Source organism: Nicotiana tabacum, chromosome 16 (genome assembly GCF_000715075.1).
Source record: "Nicotiana tabacum cultivar K326 chromosome 16, ASM71507v2, whole genome shotgun sequence".
NCBI lineage: Eukaryota > Viridiplantae > Streptophyta > Magnoliopsida > Solanales > Solanaceae > Nicotiana > Nicotiana tabacum.
Window position 1 is genome coordinate 71,645,422 of NC_134095.1, and position 18,380 is coordinate 71,663,801.

An 18,380-nucleotide genomic window follows, 5' to 3' on the forward strand; every position below is an offset into this window, starting at 1 on the left:
TACCATGCCCACACATCTATCCCAGCATCCTCATTTCTGCTACTTTCATCTTCTGAATATGGGAGTTCTTGACTGGCCAACATGCAGCCTCATACAACATAGTAGGTCTAAACACCACTCTGTAGAACTTACCCTTAAGTCTATGTGGCACATTCTTATCACACAAAACACCAGATGTGAGCCTCCATTTCGTCCACCCCCACCAATACGATAAGAGACCTCATCGTCAATCTCTCTGTCACCTTGGATTATAGACCCAAAATACTTCAAACTATCCCTCCTCGGGATGACTTGAGTATCAAGCTTCATATCCACATTTGCTTCATGAGTCTTGTCACTGAACTTGCACTCCAAGCATCCCGTTTTGGTCTTGCTCAACTTGAAACCTTTAGACTCTAAGGTTTATCTTCAAACCTCCAGCCTCGCATTAACCCCGCCTCGCGTCTCGTCAATCAGCACTATGTCATCGATAAATAACATGCACCATGGCACCTCCCCTTGAATGTGCAGCGTCAGCACATCCATAGCCAGGGCAAATAAGAACGGGCTAAGAGTCAATCCCTGGTGCAACTCCATCACAACTGGAAAGTGTTCCGAGTCACCTCCCGTAGTCCTCACCGGAGTTTTAGCACCATCATACATGTCCTTAATCACCTTAGTGTACGCTACCGGAACGCTGCTAACCTCCAAACATCTCCACAAAACCTCCCTCGAGGCTTTATCATATGCCTTTCTAGGTCTATAAACACCATAATAAATATATTTTTTAATTCAATTTATTATAATGAGTTAAAAATTAGGCCAAAGTCATAAGCGGGCCCCTAAAGTTGTCCGCATTTTTCATTTTGACACTTGAATTAGCATTAGTACCTATTGAACACTATAACAACTCAAAAAGAGTACCTATTAGACACATTTTGCTGACATGTTGAAGTGTGTAGGTTTCACTCTCTCTGAGCGCGTCCAGCATCTCAAAGTTGGTTAATCCATTTCTATTGCTTTTATGTTTTCCTTTCTCTTTCTCTTTCTCTTTCTCTTTCTCTTTCTCTTTCTCTTTCTCTTTTACTCTGCTTTTGCTTGACGCCCATCGACCACCTCATCGGAAATTTTCACGGCCGCTCTCCCTCACTACTACCACCACAACCACCATCCACGCTTTCCTTTTCTGATCTGGAACCACCAAGAACCACCACCGGCAGCACTTTGAGAGCATGCCAACAAAATACTCAATTTCACCAAAGAGCCATTGAAGAACCTAACTGACCATCTTCGGACCTCAAAGAACTCCACCCCATAACCTCTTCTTCCATTACAAACACAAACTCATTCAGTTATACACCTCACCACCTCAATTTCCTTACTTTATTCTCACAAGTTAAGACTCCCTCTTCACAAACCTCACTGTCCCCCCACCACCCCATCTTCTCATTTCACCAAAACAACCAACAAAAACATGAACCATGTGGGAAAAAACATGAATCTTTAGCTAATCGACAAATTGACACAGAAGAACTAGAAACAGAAAAGATTCTAGGCAAAAGTTTGGTCACCGGAGCTTTGATCAGAAAATCATTCCGGCGACGTCCCTACTCTCTTCATTTTTGTTTCCCTTTATCTCTTTTCTTTAACTGAACCTAAAAGAGGGAAGAAAGGGGGAATAATTGCTGGTGGGGTGGGGGAACGGCAGCGGGTGGTGGGGGGTTTCGAAGAGGAAGAAGAATAAAAAGGAGAGTTATTTGTGTTGGCGGTGGTGTTCCATCCTTTTCTTTTTTAAATGCTTTTTTTAATTAGTTAAATAGGTTCAAAAGGCTTCTCTTTTTAAAACCCAAAATGCATTTTTCTAATAATTACTTTTGGCACAAATGCCACATGTCATCGCTTGATCATCCATTTGCCACAATATTCGAGTGTGAGTTACACGCGCCGTATTTTTTTGACTGGTTTTCATTTTGTGTTTTATAGGTACACATTTGTTAAGGTTGGAGTGTCTAATAGGAAAATGGGTCCGTTGAGGTGTCAAAGTGAAAAATGCGAGCAAGTTTAGGGGGCGCTTACGACTTTGGCTTAAAAATAAGGAGTGTTCTAATCTAATCTTTCTCCATCCACAAATAATGAAATAACTTGTAGCAAGTAAACAACTAGCAAAGTTGTGATACATAGCATACCAGTTGATTCATCAAAAACCTCCTGCCAATATTCAGGAAGTACCGAACACACCCCGGAAACTAGTGCAGGAGCCTCAGTAGGTCTATCCCACTGACTTTTCATAGTACTTTCATTATAAAAATATAAAGCACCACTTGCAGGGTCCCTTGCTTCAATCTGCATTCTCAAATTACAGAAAATTATCAACACTATAAACATAAGTGTTTTTAAAAGGGAAAAGTGCAAGTGACAAGATCTATGGTAATTAAAGTGAAAATCGACAAGTAAAGTGTGTGCTTCTTTGAAGTGAAGCGCACAGTTCATGGAAAATTATAACATACCAAATACATGAATTTATTACTACAAAAATCAAATTGCTGTTAAAATAACTTACTTCAGCATTTTATATACAATAATGACGACATTAATCAAATTCCTCAAAGTTGAGATGTAAAGAATCGAATGTTTCTTGTATGGATCATTTTGGCTTCATTGTTTGAAGAGCACACTTCTCTAAAGCGTTCATGAAGCGATAACCCCTCGTTTCGCATTGCTAAGTGATGGCTTTTTAATAACAATGTTAAACATCATGTTGACTTTCCCCAAAGAGTTCTAAATTGCTAAAAATCACATGTGGGTTCAATTTATATTTGAAAAATACAACAGAGACATAGTATCATTTATTGATGCTACTAAGACAAGTACAAGAACTGCTTTAAGGACATATTTCTTGGTTCACTACTGCCACTAGGTTTTTTATTCATTTTGTGTCATTGACTCATTTATTAGCAAAAATCGTGGAATGGAACCTTAACCCGCAAAGCACACTTTTGCTGAAGAAAGGCACAAATGAAGAAAGACGATAAATAACACACACATATTATATATGTATACTGTATTGTATATGTATCAGAAAGAGTAGGTATATTAAAACAACATTATATGCAGAAGGAAATTGTAAAAACTACAACTAAGTGAAATAGATGAAGCAAATATCATTTAAATCAAGTTAAAATAACATTATAATTTTTTGTTCAATGCAAAGACACAACATAAATTTCTTTCTAGCCATCTGTAAACCCACATTAAAACTCTCTTTCCACTTCAAACTTTCAGCTTAACATTGTCCCAAAAAAAATCCCAAGGGTTTTTTATTTGCTTCCAAACAGAGATCCCATATACTCCTCTTACATGGTTAGTGCACCACCCTTCAGTCTTTCCATACTTAACAGTACTATGATTTTACCCCAGGGTATTCAAGTGACAAGGGTTGAGGGACTTGCGATTTTGGTCACAGGTTCGAGCCCTGCACCATGCAAATTAAGCCTTGTATTTAAGTGGAGACGGGTAAAGGGGCAGGCCCATTATCCCCGAGTTTCGAAGGTTGCAATTGGTCCTACGGGTTGATCCTAGAAGGATTTCTCGGTCATAAAAAAAAAGATTTTAACATAGCTCATTTTCCCATCTTTAAATCTCCAGTGCCATTTCAACAACAAAGTTTTTTCTGAAGTCCCAAATATTTGACTCCCTAGCCACCAGATTTCTTGTCTTTTGCCTTTAGCAACTGTACCCCACATAATCAAATGGATTCTCCTTTTGTCTTGACATCCTTCCTATAAAAAGTTACTGCTTCTTACATGGGGCCAATTTTTTCACATTTTTCTATCACTCCCTGCCATATGTTAAACATTCTTTAACTCAGCACCCAAGGGCATACCCAGATATGTACTAGGAAAACATTCAACTCCACAGCACAGGATGCATGCCAGCTTATTATTAGCATTGATAGAAAAGATGCTATTTTAGCCCAGTTAATATGCGATCAGGCTTCTCTTCTATTGAATAAGTGGACTCTGCCCTTTGACTTGAGCATTGAATTGGCTCTTTTTTTAATAGCTCAAGCTCTGAACCTGATCCAATTCGTTTCGTAGTCATAGCTTATTGGCCCGAGATTCTCCAATGAGTGGCTTGTAGTCGTAGATATGGCTTTTAAGCAGAGAGTACAAATGCTCTAATTCCCAAAATATCAATCAATAAAAATCAAATTAGATTGAAGCTTTTAACAATCATAAGCCAATACCCCGTAATTATATTCAGGTATAGCTGTCTAACACAAAAAAGCAATAAATTAAGAACTTCAAAGGGAAAGCTTAAGCAAGTATAGTAAGCCATAACTCACCCATCCCACAGGCAAATTGGTATCTGATGTCTTTGATAATTGTTCCATTGAGCTCTGAAATGTGCAGATTATTTCAGAGAGAGTTGTTAGAAAAATTTCATTTGGAGACAAAGTATGAAGAGGATAACTGGATAATGAAAAATGAGCTCTCAGAAAACGGAGGTTGTTAGGCATTAACAACAAGTATCTCATAAGAACCAAAAAAGAAATCTTGGTTTATCACAAAAATTAGAAGACAAAAAGAAGTCTAATTCAGGATTCCAGTCGCCCAGGACCATTTGAAGTATGTCAAATTTAAACAGGGACTAGGAGGACAGTGTGTAATGCATAAATCATAATCAGCTTACATTGCTTGATATGGCAAGGTTCTCTATTTTTGAATCATCGTTCAGAATACCTCGAGCCCTCAACTTCTGCTTGAGGTATTCAGGCAACTCTTTACCAGCAGAATTATGTCCAGGACCCCCAGTAGGCTCTGTACCATGTTGATTTGTTCTGTGACCAGTGATTGTATTTGTCTCTGAATATGAAAAGGCAAAAACAAATAAAACAAGAGAATATAATATAGAATTTAGAACAAGATGATAAATACATTGGCCACAAAACAGGAAGCCAGTCTTACTGGAGATCGAGACATCGGGATTTGAAGCACTGTAATAAGCACCTCCACCTGGCACACCATATCCATTTCCAATTTCCATATTACCTGGCAAAGGAGAAATTTAACCATTCCTCATCCTGTTGTAATAACACAAAAATTTGAAGTCAAATCGAACTAACTCATCATAGGATAACTGAAGAGGATTATCCATCTAGAACTATTTAACACCTCTTGTTACACTTCCAAGTTTCATAATACGGTTCTAGAGCATAATATTTGTGAAAAGGAAAGAAGGTACTTGTCTCCCCAGTATGTGAAATTCTGCCTCAAAATAGGTGACGTTTGGCCATAATTTCCATAATTAATTTTTTCCTTTTCTTTCTTGTCAATGCCTAAATAAGAACACTTTTCTGATAAAAGTAATGTCCATACTAAGAACTTCATAAAGGGCAGAAACAGTGATTTGAATTTCGTGCTACTAATCATGTACGGGCACCCATGAAAGATAACTGTTTTACAAAGCCATGCCAAATCTAAAGCCCCGTCTATTTTGGTGACGCTATTTACCACGGAATACTCTAGTCTTTATTTGCTTGGATTATTCCAATTTTAGGCCTGCTGTGGATTTGTTCAATATAGAGAAGAGATGGAGTGAGCAAAATCTAAATCTCATTGACCCTACCATTTCTCAGAGTAAATTCCACAACAGTATAATATCACCATAGATAAACATAGTAGGGTCAACTATAAAGTGGTTCAACTCCCAAATTTTTCCAAACAAGAAACAAGATCCAGTTTCATACGAGATCTGGTAATCACTATGCTAACAGAATCAATCTATTACTTTTGTTCATAAGATAAGATAAGTAGAGTATCAATCTATTATTACAATCTAAAGAGAGCCTGAACTCTGAGTTGCAAAGAACTTAGATAAAGCTTAGGAGTTACAACTTTCAGTTTTGAATGTAAACTGAAAGCACATCAACTGATCATGACAACAGACATCATTGCCATTAGGACAAAAAGTTTGAAAAACTCTTCACCAATGAGTTAAGCTGTAGTGGGATAACATTTTCTCTAAATAACAACCAGATTTCATTTGATAGTCTGCATTAGCTTGCTCACTGTAAGCTAATTTTCCATGAATGCTTTCACTAGTGTCATGAACAGTGTCAAACAAGTCTTTGTTAGAAATAAACGTAAATTTGCAAACAAGAGGCGAAATTAGAAGGTAAAGCAGTCCAATCAAAAATTTCAACCTTATAAACATCCTTAATTTAATGATATTACAATTTCAACACAAAACATATGATATTAAACTGTAACTAAATGATATTCTAATCCATGCCAATTCCCAATGAAATTTTTTGGGGGAGTTGGCATGCACAACCATTAGATGATCGGAGGCCCATGCAAAATAAAATTGAATGGAAAAAAGAGTTTTTGAGCATTGAGATAAATGGCTCCAACTTTCATTACATGACCAAGAAGCAGCCTGTTCAAGCTATTAGAAATTTCATGTACCTAACAAAAATATTTACAAATACAAGCCACCATTTTATGTATTAAATAGTTTTAAGTCTCCATTTCTTAGCTAGTGTTTGATGATTATTGATGTTGAAACTCTATGTGAGTTGTAGGGGAAAACCTTTTATCTCTTCAAATTGAATCTCCCTTGGATTCTTCAAGTAGGTAATCCATGTATGAGTTCACACTCTCTTTCCCATTGGGTTATAATCTTGTAATTGATTGTTAGTTAGTAGGGCTCAAGTTTAATATATCTGTGTTTGGCTAATTACATCTATTGCTTGATTCTATCCTTTATTTCTCTATTTCTATCTCTATCTTCTAATTTCTATCAAGTTTTGATCTAATTATTTTTTGATAAGGAATTTCTATCTAGTTTTGATAGCTTGTTTCATTTCCCTTTTCCCGCTGAGCTATCACACTGGAGTCACCAACTAGAAATGGCATGTTTGTTTGTAGGTTTTGGGAGAAATATAAGAGAAGAAATTCAAATTTCAGCAGCGATTTGGTGGTCTAAGTGGAAGAAAGAAAGTCAACACTTTCTGAAAATGAAAAGGAATATGTAATTAATGTCAAGCACAAATGCACATTTCTATTATCTTTTGGTGCAACACGGCTGTAGTAAATATGATGAACTCATGATTGGCTTTTGGGCAGATTACACAATCTCTAATGTTGCAATACTTTTCGACATAATTATTTCCAGCATTCACTGTTGCTGGCAAATAATAAAATACAGTACCTCTTTTTTTCATATGTAGAAATAAAAAACCTATTAACTCCTCCTCCAAGGTAACATGATGAGTTGTTCCCAACAAAATCAGCCAAAATTAGCACATAAAACAAAAGGTAAAAGAGTGAGGATCATGCAGATAAAGCCAATAGGTGTTAAAAATTCATCTTGTTGACTTTCCGTGCCTTCATACGGTGCAAATAGACATACATCTATATTTGGGACTTGGGAGGGAAAAGGTTTTTTTTTTCCAATCACTGCCAAAACATTTCAAAGGGACATTGTTTCTGGCAGTAACCATTGGTAAAATGTATATTTCAGTTGTTTCATGGCATGAGAAAATATTGAAAGTGGAAAAAAAAGGTTTGTAATAAATTTATTCTATGTTTTTATTATGACATCATTACAAGGATATCAACTGTTCCACATAAATCGCACCAAGATACCAACCTTCCTCGGGCTGTGTCGCCTTGCCACGCTTTAAGGCCATTTGCACTCGATGCTCTGCCGTCATTTGGAGTAAATGCTCCTATAAATTGCAGTTAGCAGATAGATTTAGAACGGGCAACTAGAAAATGTGCTACCGTGAGAGATATCACAACAAAGGTAACAAAGAGTCCAAAACAGACTCAAAACACCTTTAAAGCATTTGGGTCATGACGACCAGAGAAAATATCTGAACTATCTTCAGGTCCGCTTGCAGCCCTTGCTTCTCTGGATTTGAGAAGTGAAATTTTCGTAAAACATCCATTTGTTTAGTATAGTTTTAGCTTCATAAAATTTTAAATGGAAGCCAATTAAGACAAACCTTTGACTTTGTATTACTTTCTGAGCTGCAATTTCCTGTGCAGGCAAACAAATATAGATCAATAAAAAAGAAGAAAGAAATAAAGCACCTATCAATAGGGTACAACAGACCTGTTCATGCAAAACAGCATTCTGAGCAGCACTCTCAAGATCATTAGTACTTTGTGGCTGCAACTTTAATCCGTTAACAGATTCCAAATTGGACGGCAACGTATTGAGTACAGCCTCAGAAAACTCTTGTCCAGAGGTACGAAAAGCTTCAGAGCAAGGTTGTATAGAAGGGGCCACAGGGAAAAGAGTGCCATCGCCATTGCCAGCATTGTAATGAGAATTAGCAGTTTTCTGAAAGGAGTGAGTCAAATGGGCTGCAGGATTATAAGTTGGCACAAGCGGTGAAGATTTTGACATAGAAACTCCAGGTGGAAGTGGCTGTTCAGTATGGTCATCCATAAGCTTCAAATATCGAACATAGATATCCAATGTCTCCCAGTTCCAAGACTTTGAAGGGTCAAATATTAACACGATACCAAAGCTGGCCAAGAATCAGTCCATCTGCATACAGAAGTCTTTGAAGGATGAGTTCCATAGACACATATTATTGCTGCACAAGTTGACTGGTGAGAGAAGGATCCATAGTAGGTCATAACCAATGTCTTCAATAAGCAGAAAAAGGAAGAAATAGATAAACTGAGGTGTGGCTTTAGCATTGGGTGAACTGATCCAATTCAGGACTCCATTTTTAAGAAGAATGGAGAATGTTCTCACAAAATGCTTTTCTGTCAACCCATTTTTCTTTTTCCGGGGAAGCTTCCCCCAAGTTGAGAAAATTTGAGAAACCTGTTCACAATTTAATAGATCACTAGAAGACATGGTGTTTCATCCTAAAACTCTTAAAGAAACAAACAAAATGCAATGACTTTTCTCTCATTGATCTACCATTCGAACTCAAGTAAGCACCTGCATCATTAATCAAGAATAGAATAGATGATTGCTACCGTTGAGTCCCACATTGGGTGGGAGTTAACAAATATGATCTTGGGAAATCTTCACCTAATGAGCTAGCTTCTAGGGTTGAGTTAGGATCAAAGTCCATTTCTTTTCTTTAACATGATATCAGAGCCAGGTTCATCCCACTTTACCCAATGTTGGGCCCTCAATTATATTGTCCACGCTCAAAATGTCCAGTCCTAGGCGTGCGAGGGGGTGCTGAGTCCCACATCGGGTGGGAGTTAACAAATGGATCTAAAATTATATGGTCTTGGGTAATCTTCACCTTAGAAGCTAGCTTTTGGGGTTGAGTTAGACCCAAGGTCTATTTATTAAATAGCTACTCATGCAACCAGCAGAAAAGATTTGATCTGAAACAACATGGAACAGTTAACCCTCAGGGGTTGGCCTGGTGGCAATTAACTTGAGCCTTGGGTTTTGCTCCCTTTCAAGGTCTCAAGTTCGAAACCCACTGGGTGCAAATAATTTCTGAGGGCCATCGGACTGGGTAAAACCTGAATTAACCGTGGTGCACTTGCGGGAAACTCCTTGCCGAGGGCCTGTGCACCCCCGGGATTAGTCGGGGCTCGTAGAGACTCGGACACCCGGTGCAAATCAAAAAAAAAAAAAATAGGGAACAGCTGGGAAGGTGATAAAATTCTGCAGAAAGTGGTCCTTTTCTGAATGCATATGTCATTATGCATGTGGTCTACCTTTTAATTGGAAAAACTTTCATGCCAAATACTCTGGTTGTCTTGAACTGAATCTGATAATTTCAAACTAGATGGACTATTCTAAGGAAGTATCTCTATCTTGAACTCGGGCTACATTCAAAAGATGACACACTTAGAGTTGAAAGTGTAGTAATTGAGAGCAAGAATTTCAATAACACTGTTTCAATATTCGTTGTAAGTAGATACACGAATTAGCTTGAGTCGTGCTGGGCACCGTCCAAAGAAACTATTTCAGCAGTGTGAAAGGTTTCTCCAGGACTAAACAAGCTTACCTCTATTTTATTTAAAGGCTACAGGAATCAGCAAAATATTTATATTACAATAATCCAACAAGATTGAAAAGAGAATAGGACAAAAAAATGGAAATAAGAGAAGTTAAGAAAGAAAGAGAAGAAGGCTAAGTAGAAAAGCACTTCTGATGGTGGATGAATTGTGCAGCCAAATGATGGTTATTTATAATTGTAATTGTATGTAAATTTGTTGTGCATGGCAAGAAAGTGGCTGATCAAGTTTGCCACTTAGCATAGCCTTCTAGAATGGCTAAGACACTTGTCCAAAACCTTTAAAATATTGCCACAGAAAGCAGGCCCGACACTAAATCCTAAGAGGAATATTGGTAAATGTGCCTTCCATCCTCTTTCGTCAGTTCAAATTTCTACCTCTTCAATGCTACTTCTCAAAATCTTCCAAAACACCCTTCCTTAGCAAGACAACTCAGCATATCCTAGATTCATTCATTTACAGCATTAATTAAAATGCCAAATTGTAGAAGCTTTAAATGGCTAAGAAGCAGTTTAGAAAAAAACTAATTTGTATCAGATGATTAGCTAGTATGCACAATCCACAAAGGACAATAATAACCTGCAAAATATTCGATTCACAGAAGGGAATGCAAGGGAGGAGCAGAAAATGAGAAGGGGCCAATTTGGGGCCAATTATTTTGTTCCATAGAAAATTATTATCCCTCCTCCCCTGATATTATTTTTGCGACTTAATGGCAACTAAAAAAGAAAGTCTGCTATTCAGATCCAGATTTATAGAGATTGAAAACACTCTCCAATCGTCCCGTACTTTGCTTCCTTAAATCCTTCCTCTTCTCCCCCACACTACAGTAATGAAGGAATGTGCACTTACTCGCCAACCCTTAAACGTAGAATATTAATCCTACTTTACAACATAGAAAATGGATTCTTCACTTCAGTCATACATGATTATATCGTTAATACTGCATGCCAGTCCAGCAGAGACATGGGGGAAGTCTTGCATAGAGAAGATATGGAATCGCCGCCTAAACACCTAAGTGAAGCCACGTCAAATTGGCCCAATCCATAGTGTCTTTAAGTGACAAGGATTTTCATCGAACACCCAACGTGCATACTGAACAAGCTCAAACTAACATGTACCAAGACAATAGGATTATGTAGGAATCTATTAGACAGTGTTTCGAGGCAAATGTTTGTTGACCAGGTACAAAGATAATTTCTTTAGCGCAGTTCTCAGGAAGATCCTAGAGTAGCGAGTCAAATATGAGATAGAAACACTAGGTTTGCCGTATTATGATGAAGTCTAGTATAGTTCTCTCATTAAAAGGTGTATGAGAAATTTTAAAGTTGTAAAACAAATTGGAAGCTGTAATTAGATAAATACAAGACAATATTTGTGGAAATCTTACCTCAAAGGAGTAGAGATTGCGTTGATTGCTGATTGAGCTCGGGCTTTTGCTGCTATGTTGGAAGTTGAGATGACCAGAAAGAAGCTGTCTGGATATGGGACGTAGGGAGTTTGGTTTATAGGAGAGCGTATAAGCAGTGCGGTGAAATATATAGGCTGAAAGAACGAGAGCGGGGATGAAGAAAAGAAAAACCTTTGTCAGACTCCAACTCCCCGATTTCAACCCCTGAATATTCTAATACACCAAAAATAGTTACGGTAAAGGGTCAAAATTACGCCTCTTAGAAAATAATCATTTATACCTTACTAGTTCATTACCCTCCACGTTATAAAAATAGTGCATACCCTTTATTAAACTAAGAAAGGATATTTTTGCACTACTTTTATAACATTGGTGTTTACCATGAATATGAAAATAACAATTAAATTTGTTGATGGGACTCTAAAAAAATGTGATATATTTTTATGCTAGTTGTTAGAGCAGTGGATGTTAGGTATGTGAAGCTTAATCAACGAAATACGAACTAAAATGAGGTAGTAATCAAACTGGGGGCTTGTTATCCGGTCCTAGACTGACCGATGAGGGGCCTCGAGGCCAATGCTTGAGCTCGAGTTCGAGCTATCGGGGGTAACCGGAAAGGGAATAATAGTTAGAATATAATTGAAGGAGGCTCTTTATGGCCAATATGAAGCAATAAATGAAGAACAAGTATGAAGACAATAGATGAAGAGGTAGCCTCGAGCGAGTAAGTTAGAGAGAAAAGAGAGAGAGAGAGTTGTTATTGACTTTGCGTAGAATAATTGGAGTAGTTGGAGCAACAGTAGCCCCTTACAAAGTGATGAGGATCCCCTTTATATAGGAGGGGAATCCCGTAATAGTACAAAATACATTAATTGTAAAGGCGGGGAGATGGGACGGCTGGACGTGACGCATTGGCACAGGTTCCGGGTAGGTCGACTTTTATCAGATTTAGCCATGTTCCTGGGGAGTTCCCCATTTGACTCTAGCCTCGATCTGTATCTTCTTTAAGTCGGACCTTGACGAGCTCCGAGGGAGGGAACTCGGTCACAGCTTGGCGTCCTCGGGGTTTCGAGGTGTTCTTCTGAAGTGACTCGATAGTAAGAAATTAGGCCTTCTAGTTTCGCCGCATACAGATAGTCTCCGCGCTTCTCAGAACGAAGTGATGGAAAACGATTCTAATACCTGACTCCTCGAGCTTCCTGTGACGACATCATACCGATGACGCAACCTATGGCGCGAGTTTTTACGATAACTGGGATATCCCCTGGACTTGCCTTTTCGACATCATTCAATGCATTGTCGATTCCCGTTCTCCAATGTGAAAGTACCGCTGTCGATTCGGTTTTTCAAGAATGCAGTAATTGCGTCCGCCGAGCAGTCTTCCAAAGGCCTCGACGACCGTGTCATTATCTCCTATAAATGGGGTGTTCCGGTGTCATTTTTCTATCCAAGTGTCTTCATTTGTTCATTCATCCCTTTCTCCTTACCATCCACCTCTATTGTTGATCACCATGTTTGGAGTTTACGGGCTCAAGGTCGTTTGGCAGCGCTCCTATAGGCTGTATTGTGGCCCCTTGCCTGAGCTTCCCTTTGTCGGTCGAGATTATATCGTTTTGTCGTCGCTGCCGTTGTTGTTGCGATTGTTATTGTTGTCCTTATTGGCTCGAGGTGATGACAGACTGGGAATCGACTCTCCCCTTTTTTAGAAAGTTATCCGGACTATGCACCGCTGCTCACTCTCCTACCTTGGCCTGGTGTGGCACTTCATCCCTTGGGTTTTTTCTTTCCCGAGGGATAAAATGGCACAACCGGTCGCTAAGGCTAGGGCCCGCCGAATCTTCAACCTTTGGCTACGGTGGGCTATGTCTTTTTTCTCTGCCTCTTCTGCATCCCCCCCTTTTCCTCTTCTTCATTTTCTCCCTCGGCGAGGACTTTCTGCGGGATTGAGCTGGGAACCTAGAGGAGATGACGGTCGAAGGAGTTGCCTCCGAGGATGCGAGCTCGAGGAGGCGACGCTCGGGGATGCTGATATCTGATATGAACCTTTGAGGATGGACTAGGTTCTTAGGTTTTCACTATGGGTGTATACCCCTTTGTTTCTTTGTTTCTGTGTAAGGACCCATTGCGGGCTTTTGTAATTATATATAAGGACCCCCGGGGGGCCGTTGTAAGCCAATATTTATGAAATAAAAGGACATCTTCTTTACTTATGCTTTTGATATTAGCCATATTCTTGTGTATTCTTGTGCATTTGTGGGGATCTTGAATGTATGTCGCTATTGAAGATCGTCGATATTCTTTTCGGTCTTTGGTCGATAGAAATGGCTCCTTTCCAAGCTCATCGTTGTTCCCAGGATCAAGCCTGAAGCAATCCAGTAAACTTGGATCATCGGGGCCCTCGAGCCTCGTGGAGATAGAGCACCGAAGCGAAAGCCAACTTCGGGCACTTGGAGTTTTTACTTTGAGCTTGATGTAGATAACTTTTTAAGGTGTTGTAGGCGGGTCTTTGAGGAGGGGTTATTCATACTTAGGCGACTTCCTGAGGTCGAGCCCTCATAGACGGATCTCGAAGTGCTTATTTTTCTCCTTGAGAGGAAACCTTCAAGGTCGGATACCTTCTCGGGACTAGAGACGATGTCGCTGATCTTTTGGGGCCTAACTTTCTTCTAACGAAGGTCCTCGGGGTCAAGCATCACCTCGGGATCCATACCGAAGCCGTTGGACACCCCGGGCCTATCCTGGGTAGGCAAATCGTTGTTGTTCCCTACATATATATGGGGTGGCTCCCGTTTCTTGGAAGATTCCATTATTTTAGGTAGTTATACTTCTGCCCTGGCGTCGAGTCCTTCGTTACCTTAAGCGCAAAAGCGCTTGTGTAGGATCCCGCTTCAGTTTGCTAGTTCTACCATAGCCATGATTGCTACTTCATGGCCTGCCCGGCAGGGGGAGAGTTCCACTCCCAATGCTCAGGATCTACGAGAGTTTACTCTGAAGACTACATCTTCAGTAAGAGAGGAATATCTAGAGATAGTGAGGAGAGACTGCGGATGGGACGAGGGGGTAGTGTTGCAGGCGCTTTCCCCGGATGAGGGTATTACGGACCCCGCTGATGGATTCCTAAATGTATACTTGTACCCTTTTGCACTAGGCCCCCTTGATAGGGTCGTGCTTGATTTCTGCTTAAAGTATCGGGTTACTTTGGCGCAGATACATCTGTTATTTTGGTGATTAGTACTGATGATGAGATTCTTTGCGGAGAAGGTTGGACTTGAATTCACGCTCAGTCACCTCGTCAGGTTATACCGACCCTTTCATCATCGAGGCCTGCTAACCTTGCGGTGTTGTTCGTCCACGCCCTTTGTCGTAGATGATGAAGAGGATGGGGATCGAGAGTGGGTCAGTCGATTTGTCCGGGTCCGAACGACTGACGTTATCCCCATGGAACTTATGCCATTCCCGAGGAATGGAATTATATGCGTGAGTGGAGTGCTGCGTGCTTTCTCAAATTCACTCATGGCGAAGGCCAGTTTAGTAATTATGTTTCCTCCTTTTCTGCAGTAACTTCATGGGTGCCGGGTGAAGTTCCCGATATGCCCGACTGGGTCCGGAGGTTGGCGACCCATTCGACTTGCGACGAGCGTAGGTGGTGACCTATGTCCTGGGGCAGATGGGAAGCGAAATACCAAGGTATGTGTGTACGTTGCTTCTACCTTGGCCTTCGTATATTTGAGATGACATTTTCCTCTTTTTATGTACTGACCTTGCCGTCGTAGGTATCAGAAGGTCCCCAGGGGTGAGGTTGTGCTCCTCCGGAAAGGGAGGAGTTGTCAGCTTCCGAGCCAAGGGATGATGGTGATAAATGGGATATGCACTCGCAGTGTGATGGAGCTTTTAGCGAGGCTGAACGGGTCCGCATCTTCGGGGAGAAAACATCGCTCGAGCCTGTTTTTCCTAAAGTCTCCAGTTCTGGAGTGGTGGTTCCTCCGAATGATCATGCTTCGACCGAGGTTGGTTCTTCAAGGACCGAGGGGGCTGGACCAACAGAAGTGTGCTTGGCCTTCGAGGAAGTCCGCCGGCTTCACTTCGCGGTGAGTTTTGGCATAGGTCTTCCACATCTCGCGTCTTCCCTTCCTTATCGAGTTTTTCTTCTGCAGGCCTTTGACAGGCTTAGGTCTGAGTTGCTCTGTCATGGGGCTACGCTTTGGAAAGCTCTGGACGAGGGTAAGTCCCTTAGGCTCCTCTACGAGGAGAAGGAAGTTGAGTTGATGCACTGGCGGTTTGAGGTGTACCGGATCTTGAATTACGTGAGCTATTTGATGGAGCAGGTAACTTCTCGTGGTATGCGTTTTGCCTTTTAACCTTTTAGGTTAACTTTTTGCCTATCTCAGTTGTAGAAAAAAACGGAGGCTCTAGAGCACCTTAGGGGTGAAGTCGACCGAGCTAGGAATGACCGTGGCGAGCTAAGAGCTCAGATGCAGGCTCAAGCTTCAGAGGAGATAGGTGCCTTGGCTAAAGTCCCTGCCTTCGAAGCCCAACTCTACTTGGCTCATGACAATGCTTCAATTCAAGCGGATATGATCATGAAGCTTGAGTCCGAACTTTCGAAGGTTAGGGCTGAGATCGTTGATGCTCGGGCTGAAGCAGCATTGAGCCGGACTAAGGTTGATCAGGAGATGGCGATTCATTTGAAGGACGCTACTAATGCCCAAGCCGAGTTGAAGAGGGCCCTTGATCGCGAAGAGAGGATTGAGGAATATGTTCATTGCAGGTCCCGAAAAAAGGTACTTGAAGAGATTGGCGCCAGGGGTTTTGTTCTCTCGGAAGAGCTGGCTCGAGCGAGGGCGGACGAGCGTGATGCTCGATCACTTCTGCCTAATGTTGAGGAGAGTGAAGATGAGGCTGATAGGTCATAGCCCTCAGGGGTGGGGCGTAGATTTTGCCACTTTGCATGCGATACCTTCTAGTTTGTAGATGGGGAATGTACCTTTTCACATTTTGTAAATAACAACGAACTCGAGGTTTTGTTTCTTTTGTACCCCTTTCTGCTTTGCTCTTGACCAGGCGGACCGGTTTCAGAGTTGGTGAGAATCCTTAGATTTGTAATATGGCCCTGGGGCTCATAAGGCAGGCCCGGAGACTCTTACATGCTCGATTGATGCGGCCTTTATCGCAAACTGGCGTTAGAGCTCTTATGCTTTGCTCAACTGTTTTGGGTTTAGTCTCCGAGTCAGGTTTTGACCCGAGCCTACTCAACCCTCAAGCTTTTGTATCTGCATGGGTGGGTGACAATGGCTCTTACACCTTGCCCTTGGGCATTTTGCACTTTAACTATCTTGGGTTCAGTCTCCGAGTCGGGTTGTGACTCGAGCTCAATTGACCCTCAAGTTTTTTTTCTGCTGACAGTAATGGCTCTTACGCCTTGGGTTGAAGCGACCTTTTAGGTATGTGGCCCTGAGGCTCATGAAGCTGGCGACGATGGCTCTTACGCCATGCCCTTAGGCATGTATAGTTAACTATTTTGGATCCGATCTCCGAATCGGGTTACGACTCGAGCTCATTTTAATCCTCAAGTTTTCAAATTTTAAGCTGGTGGCGGTGGCTCTTACGCTTTTGGTCATTGCGACCTTTATATGTGTGTGAGTTATGGATCGGGCTGCATACCGCAGCGATATAGCGCTTGGGCTGTAGGAGCCCCTCCGGAGTCTGCACACCCCTAGTGAGCGCAGTCGACTATATACATGGATTGGGCTGCACGCTGTAGCGATATATAGATCGGGCTGCACGCCGCAGCAGTTACAATGATTTCTGTTATTATGAGGAGCCGAGTGATGAAAGTGAGCACTTAGTGACGAGAATTGAGTCCCAAGTGACTGAGAGGCTGCCTGAGGGGCCATATTCTGAGTGGTTCCTTGCCCAAGAGGCCTTGTTATGCTATTTTCATTGCTTCACTCTTCCTTTTTAAACTAAGCCTCTATTGGAAATACTGTTAAGTATATGATTTCAAGTTTTAAACTGAAAGTGTGGATTTTATGACGAAACTGGTTTTAAACTGTTAAGTTGAGTTATTATCCTGTTGCTATTCTCAGTTATATGTTTTAACTGCTCGTCACTATCTTCAATCTTTATTTACTTTAGTTACTTCTGAGTTGGCATACTCACATTACTCCCTGCACCTTGTGTGCAGATCCAGGTGCCCGAGGGGTAGAGTGAGGACTTTCTGCCGAGTCAGTATTCACCGGAGATTATGAGGTAGCTGCATGGCGTCCGCAGCCCTGTTTTCTCATCTCTATCCAGTTTATTTTCGCATTTCCTAGACATGATGTACTAGATGCTCAGTTATATATTAGAGGCTCTAGACTCGTGACACCAGATTTGTTGGGCTATATAGTAGTGGCTATGTTGATTTTCCGCATATTTCTCTCATTTTAATACTATTAATGGATTCTGCATTCAAAACTTATGTTAGAAAAATGGCTTAATGTTATTGCTAAATAGGATGTGATTATGGGTTGTCGGCTTGCCTAGTACTGTGATAGGCGCCATCACGACCGGTATTTGGGATCGTGACAAGTTGGTATCAGAGCCTAGGTTACATAGGTTTCGCGAGTCATGAGCCGATTTAGTAGAGTCTCGTGGATCGGTACGGAGACGTCTGTATTTATCCTTGAGAGGTTGCAGAACCTTTAGGAAAAACTTCATATTCTTGAAATTCTTGTCGTGCGAACTTGTTGATCCGAGTACTAAACTTCCGTTATTCTATTCTCTCACAGATGGTGAGGACACGAGCTACTGGATGGCGTGGACGACCACCAGCGCCACCATCTGAGGTCACTAGAGGCCGAGGTCGCGGTCGAGTCCGTGCAGGGGCAAAGCAGCTAGAGCAGCACTGGTAGACCTACCAGCTGCCCCAGTTCCCAATCAGGTCCCAGTTACGGACGCTGTAACAACACCAATGCAGGCACCAGCTATGCCTA

At 41.2% G+C, this 18,380-nt stretch overlaps 1 protein-coding gene across 3 annotated transcripts in view; it reads right to left on the bottom strand.

Annotated features, from left to right (window-relative positions):
• LOC107760870 (uncharacterized) overlaps positions 1 to 11,704 on the bottom strand; it is a 34,867-nt gene extending 23,163 nt beyond the window's left edge. The window contains exons 1-10 of one of the 3 annotated variants that reach the window (XM_075232938.1): positions 11,386 to 11,523; positions 10,373 to 10,437; positions 8,104 to 8,544; positions 7,994 to 8,028; positions 7,824 to 7,899; positions 7,636 to 7,714; positions 4,947 to 5,030; positions 4,672 to 4,844; positions 4,325 to 4,378; positions 2,166 to 2,322 (exon numbers count right to left, since the gene is read on the bottom strand). In XM_075232938.1, coding sequence (XP_075089039.1) covers positions 2,166 to 2,322; positions 4,325 to 4,378; positions 4,672 to 4,844; positions 4,947 to 5,030; positions 7,636 to 7,714; positions 7,824 to 7,899; positions 7,994 to 8,028; positions 8,104 to 8,442 — 997 coding nt within the window. In that variant the 5' untranslated portion in view covers positions 8,443 to 8,544; positions 10,373 to 10,437; positions 11,386 to 11,523. Of the gene's footprint in view, positions 1 to 2,165; positions 2,323 to 4,324; positions 4,379 to 4,671; positions 4,845 to 4,946; positions 5,031 to 7,635; positions 7,715 to 7,823; positions 7,900 to 7,993; positions 8,029 to 8,103; positions 8,830 to 10,372; positions 10,438 to 11,385 lie in introns of all 3 variants that reach the window. The other 2 variants (XM_016578979.2, XM_075232937.1) reach the window with 2 other exon arrangements.
• Between the last annotated feature and the right edge of the window lie 6,676 nt (positions 11,705 to 18,380).